Here is a 26249-nt window from a genome sequence, read left to right as displayed (position 1 = left end):
ACTTGAGGACATGGGGGAAAATCACAAAAATGCAGGAAGACATTACAAACTTCTCAGAGACAGCACCCTTAGGTCTAGAATAAACCAGGAACCCCAGCACTGCGATGTGGCAATGATAACCACTTTGCCACCATGCCATCCCTGGACCAATGATTGTTGTTATTGTTTTCTTGCAGAGAAATAAGAGCTGAAATCAACTGAGGACAAAGCCAGAAATACCAAACAAACTAGAGTGTTATCGATTATGGTGTCAAGAGCAGCGGCGTTAATCCAAAATAATTTAAGTCAGTTGACTGATACAAAATAGAAAATAGATTATAAACAGAAAATGGATTAAAACTGCTTGAGTCAGCAGTTATCACATTGTTACAAGTACTCTCAAGAGTAGTTTCAGTGTGATGTACCAGTCTGCAACTAGGCTGAAATGGACTTACAGGTTATTTACACTATGATGATTACTTGCTGTGCTGTGAGACACTCTCAAGATTTTTCTAAAAGAAAAGCAAATTTAGTAATGGCCGATAGTAACAATCTCAAGCTAAATTAGATTTGTTTTCGCCACTGAGGTAACAGCAGTAATATTTTATGCTGAGAGCACAGTATTAGAGCTCAGAGATTTATTAATATTATTAAACACCAAAGGGCAAGAGGCTGAGAAATAGAAACAAAATATAAAAGTAGGAATGGAATGTGAAAAGCAAAAAGAGGGTTTCATTTTAAGAACACAAATCTTTAGAGGCAAATTCGAACACTGGGGAATCACAGTAGATATTAAAACCACCAGAAAATGTACAGTAGGCCTGTTCAATTTGAAACATAACCATAATAATTCAGCAAATTCTGTTAGAAAAACATCATTTCGCTTTGGAGATCGATTAAACAGCCAGCAGGGGTCGACCATTGCAAATACTCACTGAAAAATCTGAAAATACTGCTGTGCCTTTAGTGGTTTTGAATTGGTTGCTTAAAAGAAAAGACATCATTGAATGTTTTAATTTCCATCAGGAATAGATCACCACTGTCTTCCGATCCATAATTTTTGAAGTGATATTGAATTCGATTTGTTCTGTGATCACAGCTTTTAACTGATGGCAGTGATTGTTCCTCTGAAATTAAATTTGTGTTTTAACCGTGGCCACAGCATGAAAACCTGCAGAATTATGTTTTTGACGTGGTGGCCCAACTTTCCATTTAAAATCAATGCCATAACTCTACTATAGCTGGAGTCTTTTAATTTTTATTCTTAACTCGTGACATCTTAACCGATGTGAAGCTAGGATTCTTAACCAGAATGTAGGATACACTTATGGTAACTGTTTTTACTCCATACCATATCCACAAATACATTTTTTAGTGCTGATTTTTTAAAAAGGGCAGTACTGTAAGTTGGTGCAATGATTAGCATTGGTTCCTTGCAGCACCGGGGCACTGGGTTCAATTCCTGGGGTACTATCTGTGTGGAGTTTGAATATTCTCCCCTTGTTTATTTGGCATTCCTTCCACAATCCAAAAATGGAGTTTATAACATAGGGATGACAACAGCCAAGTTCAATAGGATTCAGCTGTCTGTAGTTTGCTATCAGTCCTGATGTCATTTCCTCACCTAAAACATTATGAATACTGTATATTATCCCTATCTTCCATCTCCCACACATACAGTACATCTCCACCCCATCACTGCAGCTGCCCCTTGGTCACCCCTCACTCTGCACGAGGGTCCTAGCCACCTCGTCCTCTGTCCGGGAGGTTAGCCCTCAGCCAAGTAGGTTAAGACAGATTTTGACTAAAACACTCCTTAATCCTTTCAGTATACTTAATTCAGTCTACTTAATTAAAAGCAGTTAGAAAATGGAAGGATCAGTGGTTCATTAAAAATAAATCCATTTAAGATAACCATCAGTTACCATGAATTAAAAAGGTAATCATGTTTATTGTAAACAGACATATATAATGAAATTATACAATGCAGATGGTATAATGCCAATTGATTGCTTCTTTCAAGGGGAAAATGGTGTGAAATAAAACAAATTAAAATCAGTAAATGGGCTAAAGTAAATAGACTGCTACAGGATATCATAATGCCACAGAGTATGGTTATTTCTCCTTATGACATTTGGACATACTGTAAATTCTTCCAGGAAATGGGCAAGAAAAATACAATTTACGAGAAGGATTTGTTTTTCCTAGGAGACAAGTATTGCAAGTATCATTGGTAAATTGGTACCTACAGTATTTGCAAAGACAGTACACTTTCATCTGAAAGTGCACATGAAGTCAGATTATGCATTGCATGGCCCCAAGACCAAATACATTTTGTATGTTTTCTTAAGACTGAAGAAAATTATCTGTAATACAGATCAATTGATAAACCCTGCAAGTGAACTAGAGCTGCCTATGATTTACTTAATGTAGAAAATGGAACCTTGAAATAAATGACTGTGGAATTGTACTGTAGTTGTAAAAGTATATGTAATCATAACTACAGTATCTCAGACCGCCCTCCCCTGAAAGTCTTCTGCGTCCAAGACTAAAATGGTGCAGTTTCTTTCCCTTTGAGAGTAGGACATTCTTTTGAGCCTGGTGATGTAGCTGTCTGTTCTTTTCTGGATTGATTCTGGAATGGCACTATCTGTTTTGTAATGTGATGGGAAAATATGCACAATATTCTAAATACAATATTACTAGTGCATAGAACATAGAATATCCTTGATATAACATGTGCACATTTAAGTTAATATCTTAACTTGTTTTGCCAATCACATTGCTTAGCCATCTTGTTTAGAAGATGAATACTTGTATGATGTGTCAGCATAAACACCAAAGCCTCCATCCGTCTTTTTTCTATTATTTCTATCCATTAACCAATCCTCATGCATTATACTGCGTCCCCACTGCCTGCAATTTAAGAATGAATCTTTCATGAGGAATTTACCAAAAGCTTTCTTACAATCTAAATATACCATCCCATATGCTATGTTACTGCTGTTACTTGTTCAAAGAACTTTAACATGCAAGTCCTACAGTACCTTTTCTACATTCCCTAGTTTAGTAATTACTGTGTCCATACTCTTATACTGTATGTGAGAAAAACATATAATTATTTGATTCAGTTCTGTCACCCATTTTTTAGATGAGTGCTACATTAGCAATTTTCCAGTCAGTGGGTATTAACTTCTATTCTGGTATTCTGGTCATTGGAAGAGTTTTGTTAACTGTTGTAGAATAGGCCCTGGGAAACTTACTTTTTCTAAGTTCTGCAATACTTCTGCCTCTTCTGTGTTAATTCTTTCTCTTTGCTCGGTAGAAGGCATATTGTTGATTTTTTCCTTGGTAAGCACAATGATATGGAATTAAACCTACGCACATTGAATTTAATGTACTTTGCATTATTTTTACTACAATGCTCTTTACCTATTCTTGCATTTTGCAGTGCTCAGTTTCTTTAACTGCAAGTTGTTCTATTTTAATCATGTTAAAATGCATTTTATTTCTCTTTAATATCTTTAGCCTGGAATTATAACAGGACCCATGGTATTTGGTTAGCTAAAAGTAAAACACAAACAAAGTGTAATTTATGGTCCCTAATTTATGGTCTGAATCTATTCCTTTAATTCTTATGGGAACAGCTTCCCAGATTAAGTTTATATTGTTCTTATATGTTCTTATTCCCCTTTACTTGCAACACTCTAGTTCCTAACCCCAACATATATCGGGGTACTCTTGGATTACTTGGATCTATTTTGTGCTTCCGGCATAAAGCCTCTCTGATCGATTGCCATCTACTTTCTGATGATTTCACAACTGTCTTTTCCCATTCCAGTTAATAATGTCTTTCATTGCTTAATATTATAAATCATGATTATTGGACTAACTGTATACTGAATATACTATATTAAGATCATTAGTAATTCTCTCACTTCTGTTTTCCTCACTGTTTGAAAGGGTAAGCACAGGTGTTCTGACCTGTGCTGACAATAGCAAGAAAGCAATTGTTAGCTTTGTCTCATATTTCAGTTTCAGATCTTTCAGAACCATGTTAGGTTTTTCCTAAGGACTAACTCACTAGGGAAATTTTAAGTATCCCACAACATCCCCCTGGTGCTTACATCTCGGTAAATAAAAGAAATTCATTGATGCTATAGAAAAAAATGATAAATTTCGAATTAAGCATAAAATAAGGAAGAATTTAAAAGTACTGTAAGTACTCATGTTGTTGCAAACCCCTGGTCCCGCCACGGGCGAGAGTGAGAGTTTACGTGAATCGCAACGTGAAGCGGCCCTTCCAGCTCACTAGTCACTGTAATAACTAATGTAATGTGATGTACTAGTGAGTTAAGCACAGGTTGTGCAGCAGATATTTCAGCACAGAAAGCTTCAACATGATCTGCATGCAGACTTAACAAGTAAGTTCCTTTTATCACCAAAACCACCTTGAAAAATAGACGTATTCACAAGCCTGCTTGTTTACAATGTAATAGCGCTGCATCACATCACTGGATGTTTTGTTGCCTCATTCTGAATCACAGAACATTGTGCACATACCTGGAAATTTATTCTATTTTGTGTTGTAAATTGGAATTGGAGGTTTTACAAGTTACTGTGCGCATTTTATTTTCATTGTGGTTATAACAGCACTCATCAATGCTGATTCTTTCTAACCCTGAAATACAAAATTAGTCTTGCATTTCCCCTTTAAATGCTTTGTATCCACTAATGGTGCGTTGCCTCCATCGCTCTCTTGTCACCCATGATTTAGTAATTTGGCAGTTACAACTTTTTGCATATCAGTCAGTGCAGTATGTTTATTTAGTGACCTGTTCTTTGATGTTTTTTTTCCTTGCATCTCTTTTTGACTCCATTCATTGTGTGCCTTCCTTGCTTTTTAATTTCTGTGTTTTGGAATTTCTCTGTAGATCTATATCCCACACCAGCTGCTGGCTGTGTCATTCAAATGATCCACCATATAGCTGTAGGCAGGCTTTACTGTAGAGCAGATGCTCTTTGGCATCGAGTATAAATTGTGTTCAATGTCACAGTTGTGGAAATAAAAAGGAATTGAATTAGTTAATTTCAGAATTTTCCCAAACAAAAGGCTACATTGTATCTGCAATGCAATCTAAGCTACAAAGATGCTACTGAGATGTTGGGATTAAAAAGTTTTATCCAACCTAAAGTTACATGTAAATAAAAACAAAATATTTAATCCTCTGCTTTTAACTTTTGTGAGTTAAGGGATTTTTTGTGATTGCTTGGTGTTTCGAAATCTAGGACAAAGCATAGCACTTTGACAGGTAGAAAGCAAAGACACTGTACTGTACATTTTCAGAACCACAGTCAGCACAGTGGTCACAGAACGTCTCCAGACTATTCCACATTGCTAGAACTGAACTTGATTACCTTGGTCTTGGTCACGCCTTTAGAATTTCTAAAATTACAGCAGCTAATGTTAAGAACATACTGTAAAAGTATAACATTATAAAATGATAGAAAGCCACCTGACTCAACGTGATTATACTATATGGTAATTTAGTAAATCTTAAGTGCAGTTTAAACATAATCTAAGATTTCATCTACAAGTTTCTTTAAGATGTTTGGACCTCAACCGCATGGCTGGAAATCATGACCTTCACATCAATCATTCACATTATTAAAATACTTGGTTGTGAGTGGTCCCTTTTCAATTTCTGTACTGAAAAAGTGTTATTCTATTTCTTCGTTTTTTTTAACGCCAGGACAGGAGGAGTGCTTGTAAAATACAGTTTTAGATGGCATGTTATGCATTTAGAGTAAATCTATCCTTCTATACTCTAGTGAAAATAAAGTAGATTCCAAATGTTTGACCATCTTGTGATCTACATGAATCATGTGAGTTTAAATGGTCTTCCCTGGCAAAACCAAATATTTTAGATATAAAATATTTATAGTTAGTCAGAGTATGAGTCTCTTGCTTTGACTAAGAAAAGTGACTTGCCTTAAATATTCCTTGAAACCATAATGAGACTATTGGGACATGACTGCCATGGCTACTAATTGTCATCTATTTGTCTTTTACTTAGATACATGGCCATCATCCATCCTCTGAAGCCAAGACTGTCAGCAACCGCAACTAAGGTGGTTATAGTGAGCATCTGGATATTAGCATTTGTGTTGGCCTTTCCAGTCTGCTTTTACTCCAAAACCAGGCTCTTCCCAGGAAGAACTCTATGCTACATTCACTGGCCAAGAAACAAGGATTCCTCCATGTAAGCCTCTTATTCTTTCCCTAAGTTTAAAACTGCTTTTCTTTGCAAAAGTGTTTGTTGCATTCAGAATTCAGATTTATATTAATTTATTGAGTCAAATTTCTCTTTTAAAGGAAACATTTTCTAAAAGCATAATGTGCCCATATTAGGAAGCTAGAAAGATGCAGCCTTTCTCCTTGTTTTGTTATTACATCAGGAATCATAAATGTACAGAGATGCCTGGAAATTAGTCATATTCCATATATCATCATTACCATCATAATTTTCATCCAATGTCAATTCAGTCTCATATGAAGACTTCCCCACATTTTCTTCACAAATGTATTTTTAGTAGCTGCTTGATCTGGCAAATTACAGATTTAATCTTTCCATCTTACAGGGGTCTTTATTTTAATCAGTTTTGTTTGTCTCTTGGGATCCTACTTCAAATTTCCTTTGTCCAGTGATGTTCAGTTGTTCTTGTTATCTGTCTGGCCCATTGTAGTCCCTTCATCCTCAAAGAAAAGTGTCATATTCACTGGGTTGTGCTTTAATCCTCTTCTGTCTCAAGCACATATTTCTTCATGCTTCTTCTCATCATTTCATGCTTGCAACAAGTAAACAAAGGTTTAAGAATTTTGTTTACAAGCTTGTAGGAATGGCACATGATGAAATATACAAACATTTATTAATTTAGCCTTTATAATCTGGGCTAGCACTAATATGTTTTTTTACGCTTCAGACTTTTTTGTATGTCTTAATAGAAAGTGTATACCAAGCAGAATGAAGCAATCATGAACTTAAGAATCAAAATGCTAATAAGAAAATGGATGGGGTCATCTTATTATCTACAGTTTTGTAATATAATTCTCTGTACCCCTTCAAACAAAAGGAACATACAAAATAAGTTCTAAACTTTCTAATAAATAGCTAAAAAAATCTAAATTAACTCTGTAAAACGTATTGTTAACTGAAAAATGGCAATAGTAGACCTGTATATGTTTTTACAATATTCAGTAGTTATAAATTCAGTAAGACTACAGCTGCACTAGGACCGTGTGGAGGAATGAACAGTGTCAGTACTGCAGGTGACACCCTGATACAGTATCTTTCACATCAGGAGTAGGCAAGAGAAGTGAGAAACAATTTGGAGAGGAGAGATATATTCATTGTCTGAAAATGTGTATCAGCAATGATATAAAGCTAGCTGTTTTTTTTTGTTGTTGCATAGGTATCATATCATTCTGACTGTGCTGGTCTATCTCCTGCCCCTGGGTGTAATGGGAATTACCTACACCATAGTAGGCATTACCCTGTGGGGAGGGGAGATCCCAGGAGACACCTCTGACAATTACCATGAACAACTCAGAGCCAAGAGAAAGGTAAGGAGTGAATATTATACAGTATCTTCTACCATCACAGTAGGGATTGGAACATACGGTAAGCATTTCTTTCTACTAAAGGAATAAAGAATGAAAACATGGGAATTCATGCATGAGGATAAAACCTTGCACATACATAGGACACAAAAGGCAAACAACCCCTGCTTTTGGCTAATAAATCTCAGTGTAAGACATGCCAGCAGCCATATCACCCTGCAACTCACAGCTGACAACCCACTGAAGCTAATCAGGTGTGAGCATGGCCAGTACCTGGGTGGGAGACCTCCTGGGAAAAACTAAGGTTGTTAGTCAGAAGGGAGCGCTTACCCTGCAGTCTGTGTGGGTCCTAATGCCCCAGTATGGAGACACTATACTGTAAAAAGTTGCTGTCCTTCGGATGAGACTGAAAACAGAGGTCCTGACTTTCTGTGGTTATTACAAATCCCAGGAAGTTTCTAAAAAAAATATGGGTGTTACCCCGGCGTCCTGGTCAAATTTCCCATTGGCCTTTACCAATCATGGCCTCTTAATAATCCTCATCCAAGAATTGGCTTCATTGCTCTGTTCTCCTCCCCACTGATGTGTGGTGAGCAGACCGGCACACTAGTGGATGCTGCACATTGGTGGTGGTGGAATGGAGTCCCCATTACCTGTATAGCCCTGTAAGAGTAGTGTCCAGAAAAAGCGCCATATAAGTGTAAGGAATTATTATTATTTCCTACTTGAACTTGGATTATAAATGTCTGGTGCTTCTGAATAACTATTTATACACAGTAAAAACTCACTTGAGTAGAAGAAAATGTCTAATAAGAACTTTTTGAAGTTCACCATGTGTAAGCATGGCCAGATTTCCATTAAAACAGCACTAAAGTGTGGACCTCATTACAGAAGCATCATGCCCTGCAAAAATTATTAACAGGAATCTTTGTCTGTGGTTATTAACCTCTTTTGAAAAACTCCATTTTATCTTATAGTTATACAGTATTACTGTATAAATAATAATATACTGTAGCTAAAAACTACTAAGAGAACCATACTGATAAATACTGGATAACAATAACATAACATTTTAAAAATAAATGTATTTAAATTTATATTCAAACTATAGCCACATTTCTCAAATACTGTATGTCACTTTACAGAAATGAGTTTATGGTATAGAATTAAATTATACAGAATATTTGGGATGCAAATACAAATACAGTATGCACAGAAGTGACAGTAGGCTTTTTCATCTTTTAGTAAATGCATGTATTGATTTTATGTGTTCCCAGTTGTATTCCCAGAAAACAACCTTTTTCGCTTTGTCTGTTTTTGACTTATTTGATGTAATATTTTTTCAATTTAATATTTTCCGCACAAATTAGCTGCAGAACGGAAATTCATTGAAAACACTATTAAGTGGCCCTATGATATAACTGGAAATCAGGAAATAATGTACCGTATCAGGAAATTATTAAAACAATCTAGTCTCCATGAAGTTCAAGTAGGTAGCTGCGTCAGTATGTGAAGCTGCAAAGGAACAAGGTCCTTTCCATACTGAAAGCCTTCTTCAGATGCCCTTCTACACCTTATGTGTTTTTTCTTTTCGACATGGAATAGATTTTTACCTGTTCTTTTCTAGTCTCCACTTGTGTCAGTCTTATTGCACACTGATACTAGTAATAAAGTTACTGGAACTCTGTTAGCATATTACTTCTTTGGGAGTATTTGGGCCATGTGTATAAAATAATATTTTTCATTTTACATTGATGACTTGAATGATAATTGTTTTTCGTTCTGTGCTCTGCATGTTAAGACATACAGTATATACACAGTAAAACGACATACGTGTACCACATGCAAAATAAAAAATGTCTTTCAGTGAATGAGGCTCAAATAGTCATTCTATTCTGTTTTGTTAACGAGTGCATACTATGTTTTGTCTTCTACTACTACTACTACTACTAATAATAATACCTATAGCGTATACAATAAAAAAATATGTACTTAATTGTCCCATACAAATAATCATTATCTGATCGTTATCTGCACTATCAGTGTCTCTACTACCAGCACTATACTGTATATGCTGTATAGTAATAACTTTCTGTCAATTGAAAAACATTTCATCCAGAAATATAATAACTATTTTCCTACTAGTACAAGCAATAACGGAATTATACTTTTACGATTATTGTAAAGGTGCCCATTTTGAATGAGTGCACATGTCTGCAGAGGTACTGTATGTTATCAGTTGCGACAAAAACTCTTGGGAACCCAGACTTTTGACAGAGCTACTGCCTACTTAAGAATTGCTCTTGCAGCTCATGGATTAGAGAGAAATGTGTTTCCCTGCATGTTTCACAGATGCTTCAATATGAACTGCATTATAACTAAAATCGACTGTGGCAGCAATACCCCCCTGGAAAGAACCAGGGGAAAATAGATAAAGGTAAATTCAATTTTAGTGCAACACTCAGTACCTACATCTCCTTCAGTACCTGTCTATAGTAGCCCATGGCAGATATTGTTCACAGGTAGCATATATACAGTAGTACATTCACTGCAAAGGAACAAGAAATAGGTTTATTTAATGCTTCTTCGTGTGTGTGACAGCTCCACAACTCTTCGGCTCCACAGGCGAAACGTTGTGTTTTCTTTCTTCTCTTTTCAGCATGGAACAAAACTATTACTTGTTCTTTTGCAGCCTACGCATGCTGACACAGCTACAGTACCCACCTGAACATACTGTATACTGTACATTCACAGTTTGTAGTACTTTAATAAAAGAGACTCTTGTTAAGTACAGTACATGCACATTTTCTAGTAAACAAATGAATCACAGGACAATTACATATTTTGTTTATAATAAATATATATATGTTGACTATTAACATATTTGTATATTAATAGAAATTTGCGTACACACTCTCAATCCACTCAACATGTCACACATACTTTCCTTATGTTACGTGTATGCTTAACATGTATGTGAAGTTTTCTATTAAAATTATTTGTCACAAAATCAGACAAAACCATCAAAGTACAGTACAGTTCAGTTGATAGCTTTTTAATAAAATGGATATTTCAATCTTACCATAACAAGCATGTAAACCGTAAAATTAATCTTAATTTTAATCCATACCGTAACAAGCATGTGGCACGTGGATAACCCCATAGAAAGAGTCCAGTCACTCAGGATTTTTAAGTTCAGTATTAAAGTTAGTACACAATTGGAAATTGATTTGAGTCATTAAGGTTTCAAGTAATGTAAAAAATTATGCGTTTTAACTACAGTGCTGGATATACTGAAAATTTAGGTACAGTTTTAACTTGGATGCTGAAGTACTGGTTCTTTGATCTGAATGAGTTAACATTTTTGTAAAAATGTTTAAGGATCTGTGTTCCTCATTAAATTTCTCGGCAAGCATGGGATCAGAAGAAGGTCATTCTTTCCAGTTGCTCCCTATAGTGTTCTGTACTTTGGCCAGTGGTCACAAGATGCATGAAAACCCCTAAATCTTGCTGCATGACTGCGAACAGGGATCAGTGTCAGCAGGGTTCAAGACTGCACGCTCTGCTGTTCAAACTTTGTTTTTCTTCCTCTTCTCACCGCCCTCTTGTCAGCATTGGAATATTTTTCTGCAGGCAGATATCAGCATGAGATATTTGACAGTTGTCCGACATTAACAGGTGGCAGTTGAATTCAAGCTGAATTTCAGCGTTTTGTACCAGGCTGTTCAAGAGATAAATTTCAAACCACTTTAGTTTTTTTTTTTATTGTGCTCAGAGCTTACCACCTTCTAAAATGTGGCTGTAAGCCCTTAAATGTCCTTGGCACAATAAACAATGTCAATGTGCAAGTAATTCTGCATATAATTATCACCCAGACGTACAGAGGATTGAAGGAAGAGAGGACTTCATATCAGAAATATTAACAACCTGCAGGGATCAGAAGGTTGTTAGACTGGTAACAGTAACTGTTCAGTAACTGGAATCTCCCACAGAGACTTCATTTGAATTTTGAATTTGAATTTTTTAATCATCTGAAACCAAGCTCCCAGTTGTCATATTACAGTCATATCATATTACACAAGTATATATTTATATAAAGACTGTGGTACTGTAAATGTTTGTATTAGACTTTTTAAACACAGAACAAAAGAAAAGAATAAGAGAAAGAATAAACAATTGATAAAAACCTTATAACAACTTTAGGATAGCTGTCCAATGGCTTCTGCTAATGCCTGTAACCATTTTGTGATGGTCTGTGATGTTAATGTTGGACACAATGATCATGATGGTCAATCTATTACATGACCAAAACCATGCCTGTATACTGTAGTACTGGAAGTGTGGGGGCAGCCATTGCACTAGAAAGTGGACTGTTCATGAGATATTATCAACATAGTTTTGGATAATAAGACTGTTAAGATGTTATCGGAGTATAACATTAATTGCACCCAACCACATCACTCCTTAAAATTAAACCTTGATTCATCAGAGAAACTGCCATCTTCCCATTTTCCAGGATACCAGGATAAGGATGACAGTGTCGCATGTGTTGAGAATGACCAGATATCCCAAAACAGACATTGAAATTACCTTCAGAAAACTTGCAACTGCAATATTCCTGCCTTAACTACCTCAAGTGCCTCCTCGCTGCCCAAAATTATCAGTCATGGTATCTTGGAGATGAAAAGTAGAATTGAAAAATATGGTGTTTATTATGGGATTGAGGGGCACACAATGCATTGCATTATCTCAGGGAAGGGCATTCCACAAAATTCATACATTGTTGCACAGTTGTCTCCAGCTCCAAAACAAGTTCACAAAGGCTTTTTCTACACATCAGAGTTGTGCTTAAATATGTTTTTTATTTAGATTAGCTACAGAAGTGGACTAAGGATTATTATGTGATGGCCAATATGATGTCATTGTGCTTTAAAAACTCTAAATCGGTCACCTTTTCTGGAACCTCTTTTAGATTTTGTGAAATTTGATCATTTTTTATCGAATTTTATTTCAGATGTTTTCCAACTTCGGTCAGATTTTCTCTTTTCTAAAAAATGACAGGGTATAATCATTATAATGTCACTTACTGTAACTATCTAATCAAGTGTGAGTTATTTTTTGCTGGACTCCAAATCAAATTTTCATTTCAGAAACAGTTTTCTCTATGAAAATACAGCACAGGAAACTCTGTCAAATATGTATAAAACTTTATACAAATTATCTTACATTTATATACACATCTTTTTTCTGTTTGAATCTTGAATACTTACAGTAAGTACGATGACTCCTTTTGAGTGTGTTTGTTCACACACTGGCTTTATAATTTGTATATTTGTGCAGACTATTATTAGCTATTATTATTATTATTGTGAAAACTATTATTATAGTTTTCCCATGAAATATGAAAATGTATATATTTGTCTAGTTGTCATTTCAAGTTAAATTACACTAACATCATGCTGCACTTCTTAAATTGTGTTTTACATGTGGTGACAATTTTTGAATCTACATTAGTTCTGTAGATGGACCAGTTTCAGAGACTGTTTGGTTAATTGATTGAAAGCATATTTATTATCCTTCCAGTGAACATACCATTACCATCTGACATGGTGTCGTTCCTGATATTAATATGTCCAAGTGGCTTCTGTTCAGTTTTCACGTTCCAAACTTTCTCTGTCTTGTCAACTGCTAGACTGATTGAATCAACACTTGGCAGGTTTCATGGATGACCAAAGCTGTTTCTGATTGTTGTGATACTATTTCTGGGCTGCTGCAGGTCATCTACTGCATAATAAAATAGTATCTTAGTGCTCCTTTCTAAGGATTGTTACTGTAGGCCAGTTACAGTAATTCCAAGTTTGGTTGGCATCATTCTAGTAACAACTTGATATGTTGTTTCCTGTGTTAATTACAGTACATTATTTTCTTCTATTTTAAAGTTCTCTGATCTTACATGGATACTTTCTTAAGCTTACTGTAAGACACCTTCATTAGCAAATTATAAATTATGTTAATGATGTGTTAGTCTTTTTCAAACACAACAAATTCCATGCTCTCAGCCTTCTGTTTAGCCATTTTCCTAACCACACATTAGCAGGTAACCTGACTCAAAAATACTTTTGTGCCATTCAGAATGTGTTTTGTAGGTTCTGTCTTGCAGAGCTTATTTTATTCAGAGCAGATTGCATGTCTGATATGGTCTTTTATGTGTTTATGGTGTTGGAGTTATCATTCTTTTGCATCTGATCCAAATATTTTGTTTTGTGTTTTACATCATACATTCTTTATAGATTTATTTATACTGTACTGTGGAGACTTCAAAAGTTCTGGAATGTATTTTTTCTGCATGCTAAACATATTTCCTTTAAATATAGCCAAATTGCTTACCGCTGTACTGAAGGCCCTGTCTCATCAGATTAAATTTGCTTTCCTGATATTAAATACCGTGTGCAGGATAATGGTGGTTCAGATTGCCAAAATACCTTCAATTTGACCATGTTATAATCCCTTGATCTCAGTGGTTTAACAACCTGATTACAGAGAATACTATCCTGATTGTTAGCAAGAAGTAGGTTAAGATGCCTTTTCTCTGTGTTTTGTACTAATCAACTAAAAGCATACATTTCTTACATTAAGCACCCTTCAAAATATGACCCGTGTACAGTATGTGAATTGTAAGAAATTCGATGTTAATAAGTTTCACATTTTTAATTGACTGTATTACCATTCTCTGTGTGGAAACTACCAAGCTAAAAGATTTTTATGTGTTTTTTATTTACTGTATTCTATTGATTTATTTCACAAAAGGAAAACTACCTTAACTTCTTCTTCTTCTTCTTCTTCTTCTTTATTTTATTATACTGTAAAGGTTGAATTCAAATCAAATGTTTAGAAATAAGGGAAAGATGACTATGAAGGAATGAGATCTTAGGAAACAGATATGAGATATATTGGGTGGAAACAATTGAGAGATATTGTGCTTAAAGCACAAAACATGATTAATGAAAATAAGCTTAATGAAATTAAGCTCTTTACAAAATAATTAAAAAAGAATAGGATCTGTTTCAAGTGCTGAAATGAAAATTCCTGAACTCAGGTCCTGGTTTAAATGAGACCAGTGAGCTTTATTATGTATGCATACAGGAACAGCACCACCAGTGCAAAAGGGCAGTGCAGTTCAGAGTTACAGTGGTACGTTTGCCAATTTATATACAATGATCAAAACAGGTTACTGAGCTGATTACATCCTTTGTTACTACGCAGAGCTTTAGGCAGAACTTTAGGAAACAGGTTAGAACAGAACATTCTCTGAAATTCTAATTATTAAGTTAAATATGGAATTAGAACAAACGGTTTACAGCTCCGGATACTCCTGCAACAGGGAGTTCAAGAAACTTGAGGAAGTTGACGGTTATTCGCTTATTCATAGCACTGCAGCAGCCTCACTAGGAAAGTGTGGTTAAACTGTACTGAGCTTGACCTATGGCACATATGACAGAAAACAGCCTCTTTCAGGCGATGCCTTTGTAACAGAATTCTATTAACCTTTCACAAGAAAAAGAATATATTGAATAGCAAACATTGTAGGTAAAATTAGGCCTAAAAAGGCCCAACAAGGGATTGAAAGGAATATTACAAAGGAGGCTAAAACCGTTTTTTTCCAGTATTGCAATAACTGTAACAGGTCAAGTAGAATGTTCTTTTGATAATAATGGGAATCTCCTAGTCAATGCAAGAGAGATTGCTGATGTATTAAATATTTCACTCTGGAATTGACACTATGAATTAGGCAGATAACAAACTATCTATTAAAGGATATTAACACAGATGAGGGAGAAATACTAGAGGCCTTTAAGATCAGTAATGTACTGTAAATGATAATTAGAACTACACTAGAAGCATCGTGTACAGTCGATTTGCAACTTACTGTACATGCTCTCAACTTACACAGTCACAGCTTTATGGGGTAAAATAGACATTATTTTTCAAAAGCTTCATTCTCTGAAAAACTTGACAAGGACAGCTACAAGAGCTAGTTAGTGAGCTTAGAAGTCTATGAACAACAAACAACAGTAATGGACACACAAATCTGATTTTTTTTTACTTGGCTTGATTACTTTCTCATACAAACTGACTGATGAAAGTTAAAGTTTTTTATCTATCTTAAAAGATGGAGATGACCGCTTCACAGGGGTCATCAGATTTTGGATTTCATTACTTCTCCCATTCTGCAATTCTTGTCTTTACAGCATTGATTACATTGCAGTATATTATTCATCATTTAAGTAAATTCACCAGGTACCTTTGGTATTTTGTAGTAAGATTGAAATTCTTTGAATGCTGAAACTACAGGATGGATAAGCAGATTGACTTACACTATAAAAACCAACATGTTGTCATGTAAAAAAGATCCACTTTCCAGCCGCGGACCAGAATGCATCATTCATACATTCATTTTCAACAGCATCATGCAGCTCAGCATTATTTTAAACAAACAGTGAGGTCAGACTGTTATGCAATTTCCACTTCATAAATGTAATTTCAAAACTGGGAAATGATACTATATAGTATATGTAATTTATTACTTGGCACAGACTTAAAAGTACTGCATACTGTATACTACAGTGTTCCTCTTTGGAGCCTTGATATGCATTAATTTCTTTAACCCTAATGCAAAAAATAAAGTAAACCATTTGTGCAGATGGAAATAACTTGAAGCTCTTGGAATGTGTGAAATGATAACTGAAATCTGGAAAAAGAACACTGTGGAGTGAGAGGATTTCTTCAGCATGTTAATTCAATTGTATACAGTAGATTCTTTATGTCCTTTCCTTAATTCAGATGTTACCTACAATGAGAACTTGAGAACTACAATTCTTGAGAATTGAGAACTACAATGTAATGGCTTTATAGCCATCATCAGGATAGCCATGGATGTAGCCAGTTTCAACAAGTTATGTGTTTTATTGACACGTTTGTTGACTTATTGATAAACTTCTTACGTGTATTTAAACAAAAGCTAAATCTAAGTTTTCACTGACAAATTCAACACAAACATTGCTACAACTCTAATTTTTAATAGTATGATAGTTATAGAATGTTTTACTTTCAAGGAGAAATACCTGTTTTATTAATGCAATTCCATCCATCCATTTTCTAAAAGCATCGTCCTATTCATGGTTTCAAGGGAACCAGTAAGCCAGGCTAGGATATACGCTGGATGGGACACCAGTCCATTGCCATGCACAAACAGACACAAACACACACACCAAGGCCAATTTTTCCCATAGCCGATTAACCTACTAGTATATTTTTGGAATGTGGAAAGCAGAGATGTTGAAGAAGCCCCACACAAACACAGGGAGAACATACAGTACAAACTCCACACAAATCGCACCCAGGACTGGAATTGAACCTAGAACCCCAGTACTGCTAAGCAGCAATGTTAACCACTGCACCACTGTACTGTCCCTGAGCATGAACTGCTACATTCATATGTAAATGCAGTGCAACTGTAAAATTCTTTGTTCATCTTTATTTCATTGTTGCTCTGCTTGTAAAGTCAAGTCATTTTAAACTTACAGTATTTATGCTTATTAAAAGTATTAAAATGTGAGTACAGTATGTCTCAGGAGCATAGCAAAATAGCTTGTATTAAAAGCTACCTTTCACCAATAAAAAGCCCTCTGTGTCCTGCGAACATAGCATCAAGCCTTTTGTGTTCTGTTAGCAATTAGTATTTCAATCATTGACTGGAGTCAGTGACAAATTAAGTTTCTTACTGCAAGCCACTATTCAGTAATTCTGGTAGACATATATCTTGTATTAAAAATCATCCATTCAAGCTTTAGAAATTTAAACAAGATCTCTGTATTGGCAATTGATATGGTTGCCACTGTATGTTATATTACTGTATGTACAGTATCTTGATTATTTTTTACATTAAAAATTATGCTGTTATTTTTTGCAGCCTACCCTACAGTAAATGTAATAAAATAGGTATTTGGTGCAGGAAAAATGTTCAGAAAGCACTGCAATGTTATATGATCTTGTAAGATGAATATATTTTGAAATACACCTGAAATACACCTAATGTATTTATTACTCATGTGTAGTAATAAATACATACCTTTGTCTGAAACAACAGGAACTCTGAAGCAGACAGTTTTATTAATTGTATGGGTTTTGGCCACAATGTTAGCATAACACTGTCATTCTTCTCTGATCATGGAAATTCTCTACTTGGCTCTAGAAATTCATATTAGCTTGGTGAATTTTCAATCAGTCAATAAATCTCCACATTACTATAGGTACATTCATGATGCATTACCTCAGAATATCTGTAATCCAAATACACTAATTGTAAACATAACTGGAACAATTAAACAATTCAAATACAATACAACAAGTGAAATGAAAAAAAAATATATAAATAAAAACATTAATAGATTCAAATATAAGTATGGTGATATTAAGCTTTTGAAAAAATCTCAAAACACCATAAAAGATCCCTCATATGGAGTGAGAAGGAGCCTAAGCTATCAGACAAGACTGCAAGGCAGTGAGGTTGTCGCCTATGTTGTATGCAAAATGTGTAAATATATATCCATCCATCCATTATGTAACCCTTTTATCTAATAAAGGTTGCCAGTGGAGCCTGAGCGTGTCCTGACAAGTAAACACACAGTCACACCAGAAGCTATTTAACCTACTAGTTTGTCATTTTAATGTGAGAGAATGTCCATGCAAACTCGGGGAAAACATACATACCTGTACTCCACACAGATAGCACCCCAGGAATTGAACCCAGGACTTCAACAATGCTAACCACTGTGCCACTGTCCTGCCCCAAGAAATATTTATATACTTTTCAAAGTATGTGTGGGGCCAAGAGCAGCAGTCGTAAAGACTTAAGAGGATGAATTCTTTATTAAAAATAAGTCAATGTTCAGTCCATTCTGAACAGTAGAAAGAAAGTACAGTACAGTACTTGCACCTTTGCAGCTGATGCACACTAATGCAGCTCCCCACTTGAAATTCAGAGCCATTTAGCTCTTCATCCAGTCACAATGTTGCAGGAGACTGAACTGGTAACTGCATGTGTAAAAAGGTGAATACACATACACGGTCAGTTATCGGTTCTGTGCTTTGTGATTGGATGAGTGATGTGTGATGGACACAGCATTGGTATGACAGGAGGGCAACTATTACTAGTGCCTCATAGCTCTTGGATTCCAGATTTGATTTAAGACTAGGGTGCCTTCAATGTGAAGTTTGCATGTACTCCCTTCACTCACATGTGTTTTCACCATGTGTTTTGGTTTCTTCCCTTCCAGGGGAGTATTCACAATGTTAATGGGTGTCTCTAAATTGTAAGTTCATGTGGGTGCAGGCTCTGCAGTGGACTGGCATCCCACCAAGGGTGTGCCTGAAATAAACGTTGAGTTGCCATGACCCTTTCTCACAATGGGCAGATGTTCCTCCTACACAAACATGACCTACTCATTCTATGAGCTGCTCATAACCTGCGTAACCTGCTTATTCCACAGCTTATAAACCCTCAGAATGATGCAGAATTACTTCCTGCACTTTTTTGGAAAGTCCTTGGAATAGCTTGAAAATGTAAGTTGCATTTTTTGAGTAGTGCAGTTAAATATTATTTCATTGAGAATGAAAAAAAGAATGTGTAACTGCCATGAATATATTGGTCATGTCAGTTTTCTGAATGCTAACCTTTTTTCCACATAGCGCAGAACCTCTCATGTCATCCGAAAATGCCATTTGCAAAGCTGACCGTTAGGATGCAGAATTTTAATGACCTTAGGTAAGATCTTGTTTATGCACAGATACAAAATTCCAGCCTGCAGCAGTTTTCTAGGTTAAAAATCCCTTGCTTTGTGACAGACTGCAACAAATAAACAATCAAGCAGATTTCAAGGTCTCTTCAGGTCTTTTTTACCTTAAGACACAACTGTCTTGCAACAGACTGTTTCTCAAACTGAGGTGGTTGGTGTACAGATTACAAATTAGAGGAGTGAAAATGGTGATACAGTGACAACTATCATTATCATTATTATTATTATTAATATTATTAATATAATAATATTATTGACTCAACAAAGGCATAACAGTGTGGCCTTCCTCTTGTTTTTCCATGGTACTACGATGTACCAAAAAGTGGTATTTTTCATATTGTTGTATTGCAGTGATGTGGTTTGTTGTGACTGACTTTAACTAATTATCAGTTAAGGAGAAAGAAAAGCAAAAGTTAGATTTTACAATAAAATATAGTATCATAAACACATATTCCATACTATTAAGATTATATATATATAATATATAACATATGTGTAATTAATATATTCTCCAAAACATCTCTATAAAAGCACACTACTAATCCAGAACAAATGCAACCTCATTAGACAGTAATAATGCATTTCACTAGTTATTTCTTTTTATTGTACTGTTGGAAGGAACAAAAAAGCATACACCAAAGAAACAGTATATTTAGACAAACAAATGTATTAACAAAAGTTTTATTTAATAGGCATTGCAGTTTGTACAGTATGAGAGGCTTAAATTAGTCATAAGAATTATGGGAATGAATATAATTTTACCTCTTGCCATTTTGCATCACGGAGATGCAGAACTATCTAAACTGACTTCTAATTCTGTGTTTTTGCACATGTAAAGTCAATCTTCCCATTGAAATAGTAAGATAAAATCAAATAATTTTATAGTGCTGTAATTTATGAATCCACAGTACATTTTTACAGTGTAGAACATAACAATCTCTTCTTGTATTTAAAGGCAAAAAAGGTTGCAGCTTGCCAAAATGTCTTGGACTACACACTAGTCCTAGAAAAGGAGCAGACCTGTTTCATTTGATCTGGCACAGAACAAGCAATTAAGATTAACAATATGATTGGATTTTCTCAATTTGCTCTTTACAGGATAATACATAGAACTTCAGATGTTTCATTAACTTGAATTAAAATTACTGTTGGTACTGTACATGTTATCCAGCTTGTTCTCTCCATCAGGCCATCGTAGTATCTCAGTTTATTTGTGTTTCAAAGTGTAGCATAAGTTCAAATGAAAAGACATACCTGTACCTGATTATGATTATACAGAATGTTTTAGATGGTTATTTTTCAGTGTTTTCTTTACATACACCTCAGTTTCTTATAAATGATAATATGTTTTCAGTTTCACTCATGCCATTTCTGTTCAGAACATCCTTTAAAGGTATCGAAGGATGTGTCCAATATATGTTTAATGGAATTTAAGAGGCTTCATAAAATATTGTGGCCGGCATAGTGGCACATTGGTTAGCATTGCTGCCTGGTAGGGATGGGGCCCTGGGTCATTCATGACCTGGGGTGCTGTCTCCGTGGAGTTTATACTGTATGATCTCACAGTGTTCAAGTGGGTTTCCTTTGGGTGTTCTGGTTTCCTCCTACCTTCCAAAGGCATACTGGTAGGTTAACTGGCTTCTGGGAAAACTGGTCATGAGTGGGTGTGTGGGCCCAGCGATGGACTGGCATCTGGTCTAGGATATACCCTGCCTTACATCTGTTGCTTACCAGGATTTTGACACTTTGAAAGAAGCTGGCGACACAATCTACAGTATTTTGTTGCTGTATTGTTTTATTTGTTTTTGTTTTGTATTGTATGTATTGTTTTTTTATAACAGGTATAACAGTTTTATAACAGGTATTTTAAAGTAGATATCCATTTCTGAACTGTTTGTTGAGAATGTATCGCAAACTAATTATCCTTAAGGATAATAAATCTCCCTTAGGAACTTAACCTAGGAATAAGGTGGCACAGTGGACGTGGAATCTGAAATCGTAGTCGAAGGGAAGCGCAGATCAGGAAGCCAAAGGTTTGAGAGAGAGAGAGAGAACTAGCGAGTCGATACAAGGACGTGAACGAGGATCTCTACTGGTATACCCAATAATGAGCACTGTGGTAGTGGTGAAGAGCCCTTAAGTAGTCTGGATAGTTAATTCTGATTCTGGCGTCTTCTGGAATTGGAAGGGGCTTGTTTCGGATTATGGGGAACCATGACACATTGCTGCCTCACAATGCTGGGGTCCTGGGTTTCTGAACCTGAGGTTACAAATAAATAGATGGAAATGAAGACAGCTAGTGTGAATATTGCCAACAGGAAATGGATACATGATATATTGAACCCATTCAATGAAAAAATGGACCCCATTTAACCACTTTAATTTAAAAGTAGTTTTGAGCATTGACATGTCATTAAGTGCTCCAGCATTATGTACAGTTCATCTGTGCTTAAATCATAAATCACTGTTTTATTCTTGATTATGTGACACTAAACTAATTTGTTATGCTTTTAATGTGTATCTGTATCTACTAATTATGATTACTAAATAGATGTCATCTACAACCCCTTGTTTATAGTTTTATCACCACATTTGCTAGCTCTGAAACAAAAATATTTGGGAAACAAGTGCAAATGATTGTAAAATGTGATCTGGGTTCATTTGAGAGAAAGATGCAGTACACATGAAAGACATGGCTTAGTCCTAATCAACTGATTATTACTATATACTGTATACAGCTGGAGATGTACAGTAATATTACAACTACAAAACACTTAATGGCTTTTCCTTAAAGAAAAGTACATCCAAAAAGATGGGGTAAAATAATTGCAGAGGTGAAAAACATACTATAAAAACTCAATAGTGTTGTGCCTGACATGTCTGGTGCTTCCAGCAGCTCCAATCTTACTGGTGTATCAAGGTCACCATCTGTTTTCTTCAAAACCTGTAATCCTTCCTCTGGTAGGTCAGTGTCACAGAATTATGTGCAGCTGCATTGTGAATATATTAAAGCAAACAAAATCGCTAACTTTCTGGAGAATATACTGAAGTACAGTACATTGAGCTTCCACCAGCCTTTCCATTGAGAAGTGATGAACACCTTGCCAATAATAATGAGCAACTTGCTGTACTTAAGTTTAGAGAACAAAACTACTGTTTTTTTTTTGTTTTGTGAGCTTTTCACAAAATGATTCTCGTACTACAACTACTTATATTTTTGTGACTCCATGGCTTTTTTGTTTTGGCTTTTGAAGCTAATCTTGCAATGTAAAGTTCTGCCTTATGAGATTGGGTATTATTAAAATACAGTATGTACAGTATCTACACAGTATGGCAATATACTGTAGCTTAAACAAGAGATTCCAAATCTAATGTTACTCTGTGGAGTGCATTACTGTTGATTTCTAAATATTCTATGAAAAGGAAAAGGATGTTTAAAGTGTTAATAAAGTTAAATTATTAAAATTAGTGTCTTGACATTGGCAAAGTTCTTTATGTCAACAACCACATGTTGTTGACATAATTCTGGACCGCATGTGTTTTTCGCTAAGGAATTTATTCTTCCCTTCCACTTTTTTCCTTTAATCCTACATTTTCTGTAATTGGCTGAAGGGTAAGATTAAATATGCATTTATATGTTCTTTCTAGAATTTATAATAACATAATTTAAACTACTACTGTATCTTTTGTGATAAAGTACCATGCCAACTTTTGTTCTGTTCAGCCCTATTAAGTATTATGTAATTGCATAATGGGCTTGGAGTGGCTTTTGTGAGGAAGGTGTTAATTATTCAGCATGAGAACTTGGGGAATGTGTGTTCCTAGTGGACAATGAGCCAATCCCTTCCCATAAAAAGAACTCTAAAGGGACTGTGGCAGTTTTACTTGTTGAAAGAAATATTGGAAGCAAAGGTGGTTGCAAAAAGGAAAATAAAGTTTTAGAGTTCCTTCTTCAAAAGAAATCACTGAGCTCTGCTGATATGCAGTACTGTATATAAGCCTGTATACTGTACCATTATTTAGAGCATAAGTACTGTACGTTTGCAATTGAAAGGAGGCCATTTGGGCCATCTATCTAATATAAAAATGGTTTATTTTTTATGCTTTACTAAGACAGCTTATTTTACTAACAGGTTCTGGTCCTGTGCTTGTTTAATATAAACATGGCCACCCATCCATAAATTACACAATGTTTTTATTTGACTGTTATACAACAGGGGAAGGTCTGTTCCATCACCTTGTTATATAAAGACAATTGCATTCTCATACACTTGTCTGAGATGAAAAATAAACAAAATACTTGCTGAGTTGGGTTACAGTCTAGTGAAAAGTTTTTGAAATAATGTGAAATGAAGTGGATGAGTGAAGAGTGAATTTAAATATGATAAAAACTGGTTGCACTACGAGCATGTTAATTAATTTGTGACCAATCCAGGAGACTACATTTTGTTAACTTTGTATTACAAGTTGTTATTAGAAAACAGACATTTATTTTAAATCTTCTGTGGTATTTAACATGCAACAAGTAGTAGCTTTAAGCAATAAAAGGGTTGTGTCAAACTTAATAAAGGGAAATGTCTCCTTGTTTTCTTGAAGGCTGACATTTTCAATTCTTGCTTTCTAGTTATTGATGAGAAACTTTAATGTTTCTTTACATAACCTAATCATTTCTCACCCTTTTCAAGGACCAAATGTGCAGGGAAAACAGTAGTGCAACGATGTTACTTTTTGTCAAAACAATCACCTTGAAAGTTAGGGTACCACATCTATTAATTGGGCAATTAATGATAATAAATAAAGACAAAAATCTGGTTTGTCTATCTGACATGAATCAAAATGATTCTATGCTGATTCATTCTGCCATGGATGCCTTATGAAGGGAAAATGCCACTTTGAACAATAATACTAATAATAATCCCTTAGACTCATATACTGTAGTGCTTTTCTGGACTCACTCCACTCAAAGCACTTTACAGGTAATGGGGAGTCTCCTCCACCACCACCAATGTGCAGCCCCACCTGGAGGATGTGACGGCAGCCATAGTGCGCCAGAACGCTCACCACACATCAGTTATCAGTGGGGAGGAGAACAGAGTAATGAAGCCAATTCATAGATGAGGATTATTAGGAGGCCATGATTGGTAAGGGCCAATGGGAAATTTGGCTAGGACACTGGGGTAACACCCCTACTCTTTTCAAGAGACACCCTGGTATTTTTATTGACCACATAGAGTCAGGACCTCAGTTTTACATCTCATCAGAAGGGCGGCACCTTACACCCTATCACTATACTGGGGCATTAGGACCCACACAGACTGCAGGGTGAGTGCCACCTGCTAGCCCCACTAACATCTCTTCCAGCAGCAAACTTAGTTTTTCCCAGGAGGTCTCCCATCCAGGTACGGGCCAGGCTCACATCTGCTGAGCTTCAGTGGGTTGCCAATTATGAGTTGCAGGGTTATATGGCTGCTCTAATGAATGAATTGTTTGACAATTAAAACCTCTAAATGTTTCATACACATGTTATTACAATCTATAACGAGAACATTATCAATATCACCCTGCTTTAGAGCTTTAGTACAGTACATATACTTACATACATAGTAAGTATGTGTTTCTTTATTTTGTTTTTAACCCCCATTTGGAATATCCATCTTCAAACAAATGAAAGTCTATGACCATCCAGTCACAGGGAATCAGATAAAGTTAATTGCACTAGCATTTTATCACATTCAAGTTTTTCAGTTTTCAGTTGTAATTGGACAGTTGAATTGTGCTGGATAAATATGTTGAATCAATTTATAGTAGTTACAAGTGGAATTAAATTTAAGAAAACCTATTAAAATCTAAAGTACTGTACGACAGCTCAAATAATGAGAGAAAAATAAAATCACAGCAAACCGACTAGGTAAAAAGTTATTTATATAATATTTTAATGCTACAGAGCGTTCCCCAGGCAGGTGCTACACAACAGAAGGTTCTATCTCCTATTGTATGGAGATTAGTCTTCTTCAAAGTAAGAAGGCCCAGATAAACAAATCTCCACTTAAGGGTTGGAATATATCCATGTAATAAATCCATAAAATAGCCTTGAGCTTGACCACTCAGTTCCATTTATTTAACTAACCTTTTAGTTGGCTCACAAGTCACAGGTGTCTGGAGACAATAAAGACTATTTAATATCTTAGACAGCAGCCTGGTAGTAAGGAGTTGCAATAGTCTAATTTTTGTTTTCAATGAAGGCACGTATCAATAAGTATCAGATAGGTAGAACAAGGTTCTTAAGTGAGCATTAGCAGTGTAGCATCCTCTCATGAGACACCAGTAAATGTAGGGGTTTGTGCTTAACTGGGACAATTATTAATTGTGGCAGTAAGTCACAAAATGATTATTTTGATGGTATTAGAATCCAACCTTGCGGGATAACAAACAACGCTCACACACCGGTACTAATACACGAGAATACATTTATTAATACATAAAATGTGCATATAAACATAACAGATCTTATCGTGAGGGTTAGCAGAATACAACAGGCATATTCATTCAGTCATGAAGAGTTACAAAAACCAAGAGGGACATACCTGTACGCTCAGTATATCATTCATTTAGACCATTTCATAAATGAACTTGGTTACAACTTCTACACTAGATACTCAAAACAAGTACATCACTCATAGGAATTAAATTGATGTCAACTGGTTGAGATAACAATTGAATTCTTGAGCGGTAATTCAGAAAGTTGAATACTCATCCAATCTGTGGAGTCAGATCTCCTGTAGGCACAAAGAAGC

The 26249-nt window shown here is 35.5% G+C and overlaps 1 protein-coding gene across 1 annotated transcript in view; it reads left to right on the top strand.

The window, feature by feature from the left end:
• The window catches only part of LOC148840720 (neuromedin-K receptor-like), a 64965-nt gene that overhangs the window by 9775 nt on the left and 28941 nt on the right, over nucleotides 1–26249 (top strand). Inside the window, exons 2-3 of the mRNA XM_088913449.1 lie at nucleotides 6057–6242; nucleotides 7453–7603. Coding sequence (XP_088769575.1) covers nucleotides 6057–6242; nucleotides 7453–7603 — 337 coding nt within the window. The remainder of the gene's footprint in view (nucleotides 1–6056; nucleotides 6243–7452; nucleotides 7604–26249) is intronic.

Source organism: Atractosteus spatula, chromosome 1, assembly GCF_055471065.1.
Source record: "Atractosteus spatula isolate fAtrSpa1 chromosome 1, fAtrSpa1.hap1, whole genome shotgun sequence".
NCBI classification, from domain to species: Eukaryota; Metazoa; Chordata; class Actinopteri; order Semionotiformes; family Lepisosteidae; genus Atractosteus; species Atractosteus spatula.
Note: the sequence above shows the minus strand (reverse complement) of the source record. Positions and strands in the feature narration are given on the sequence as shown.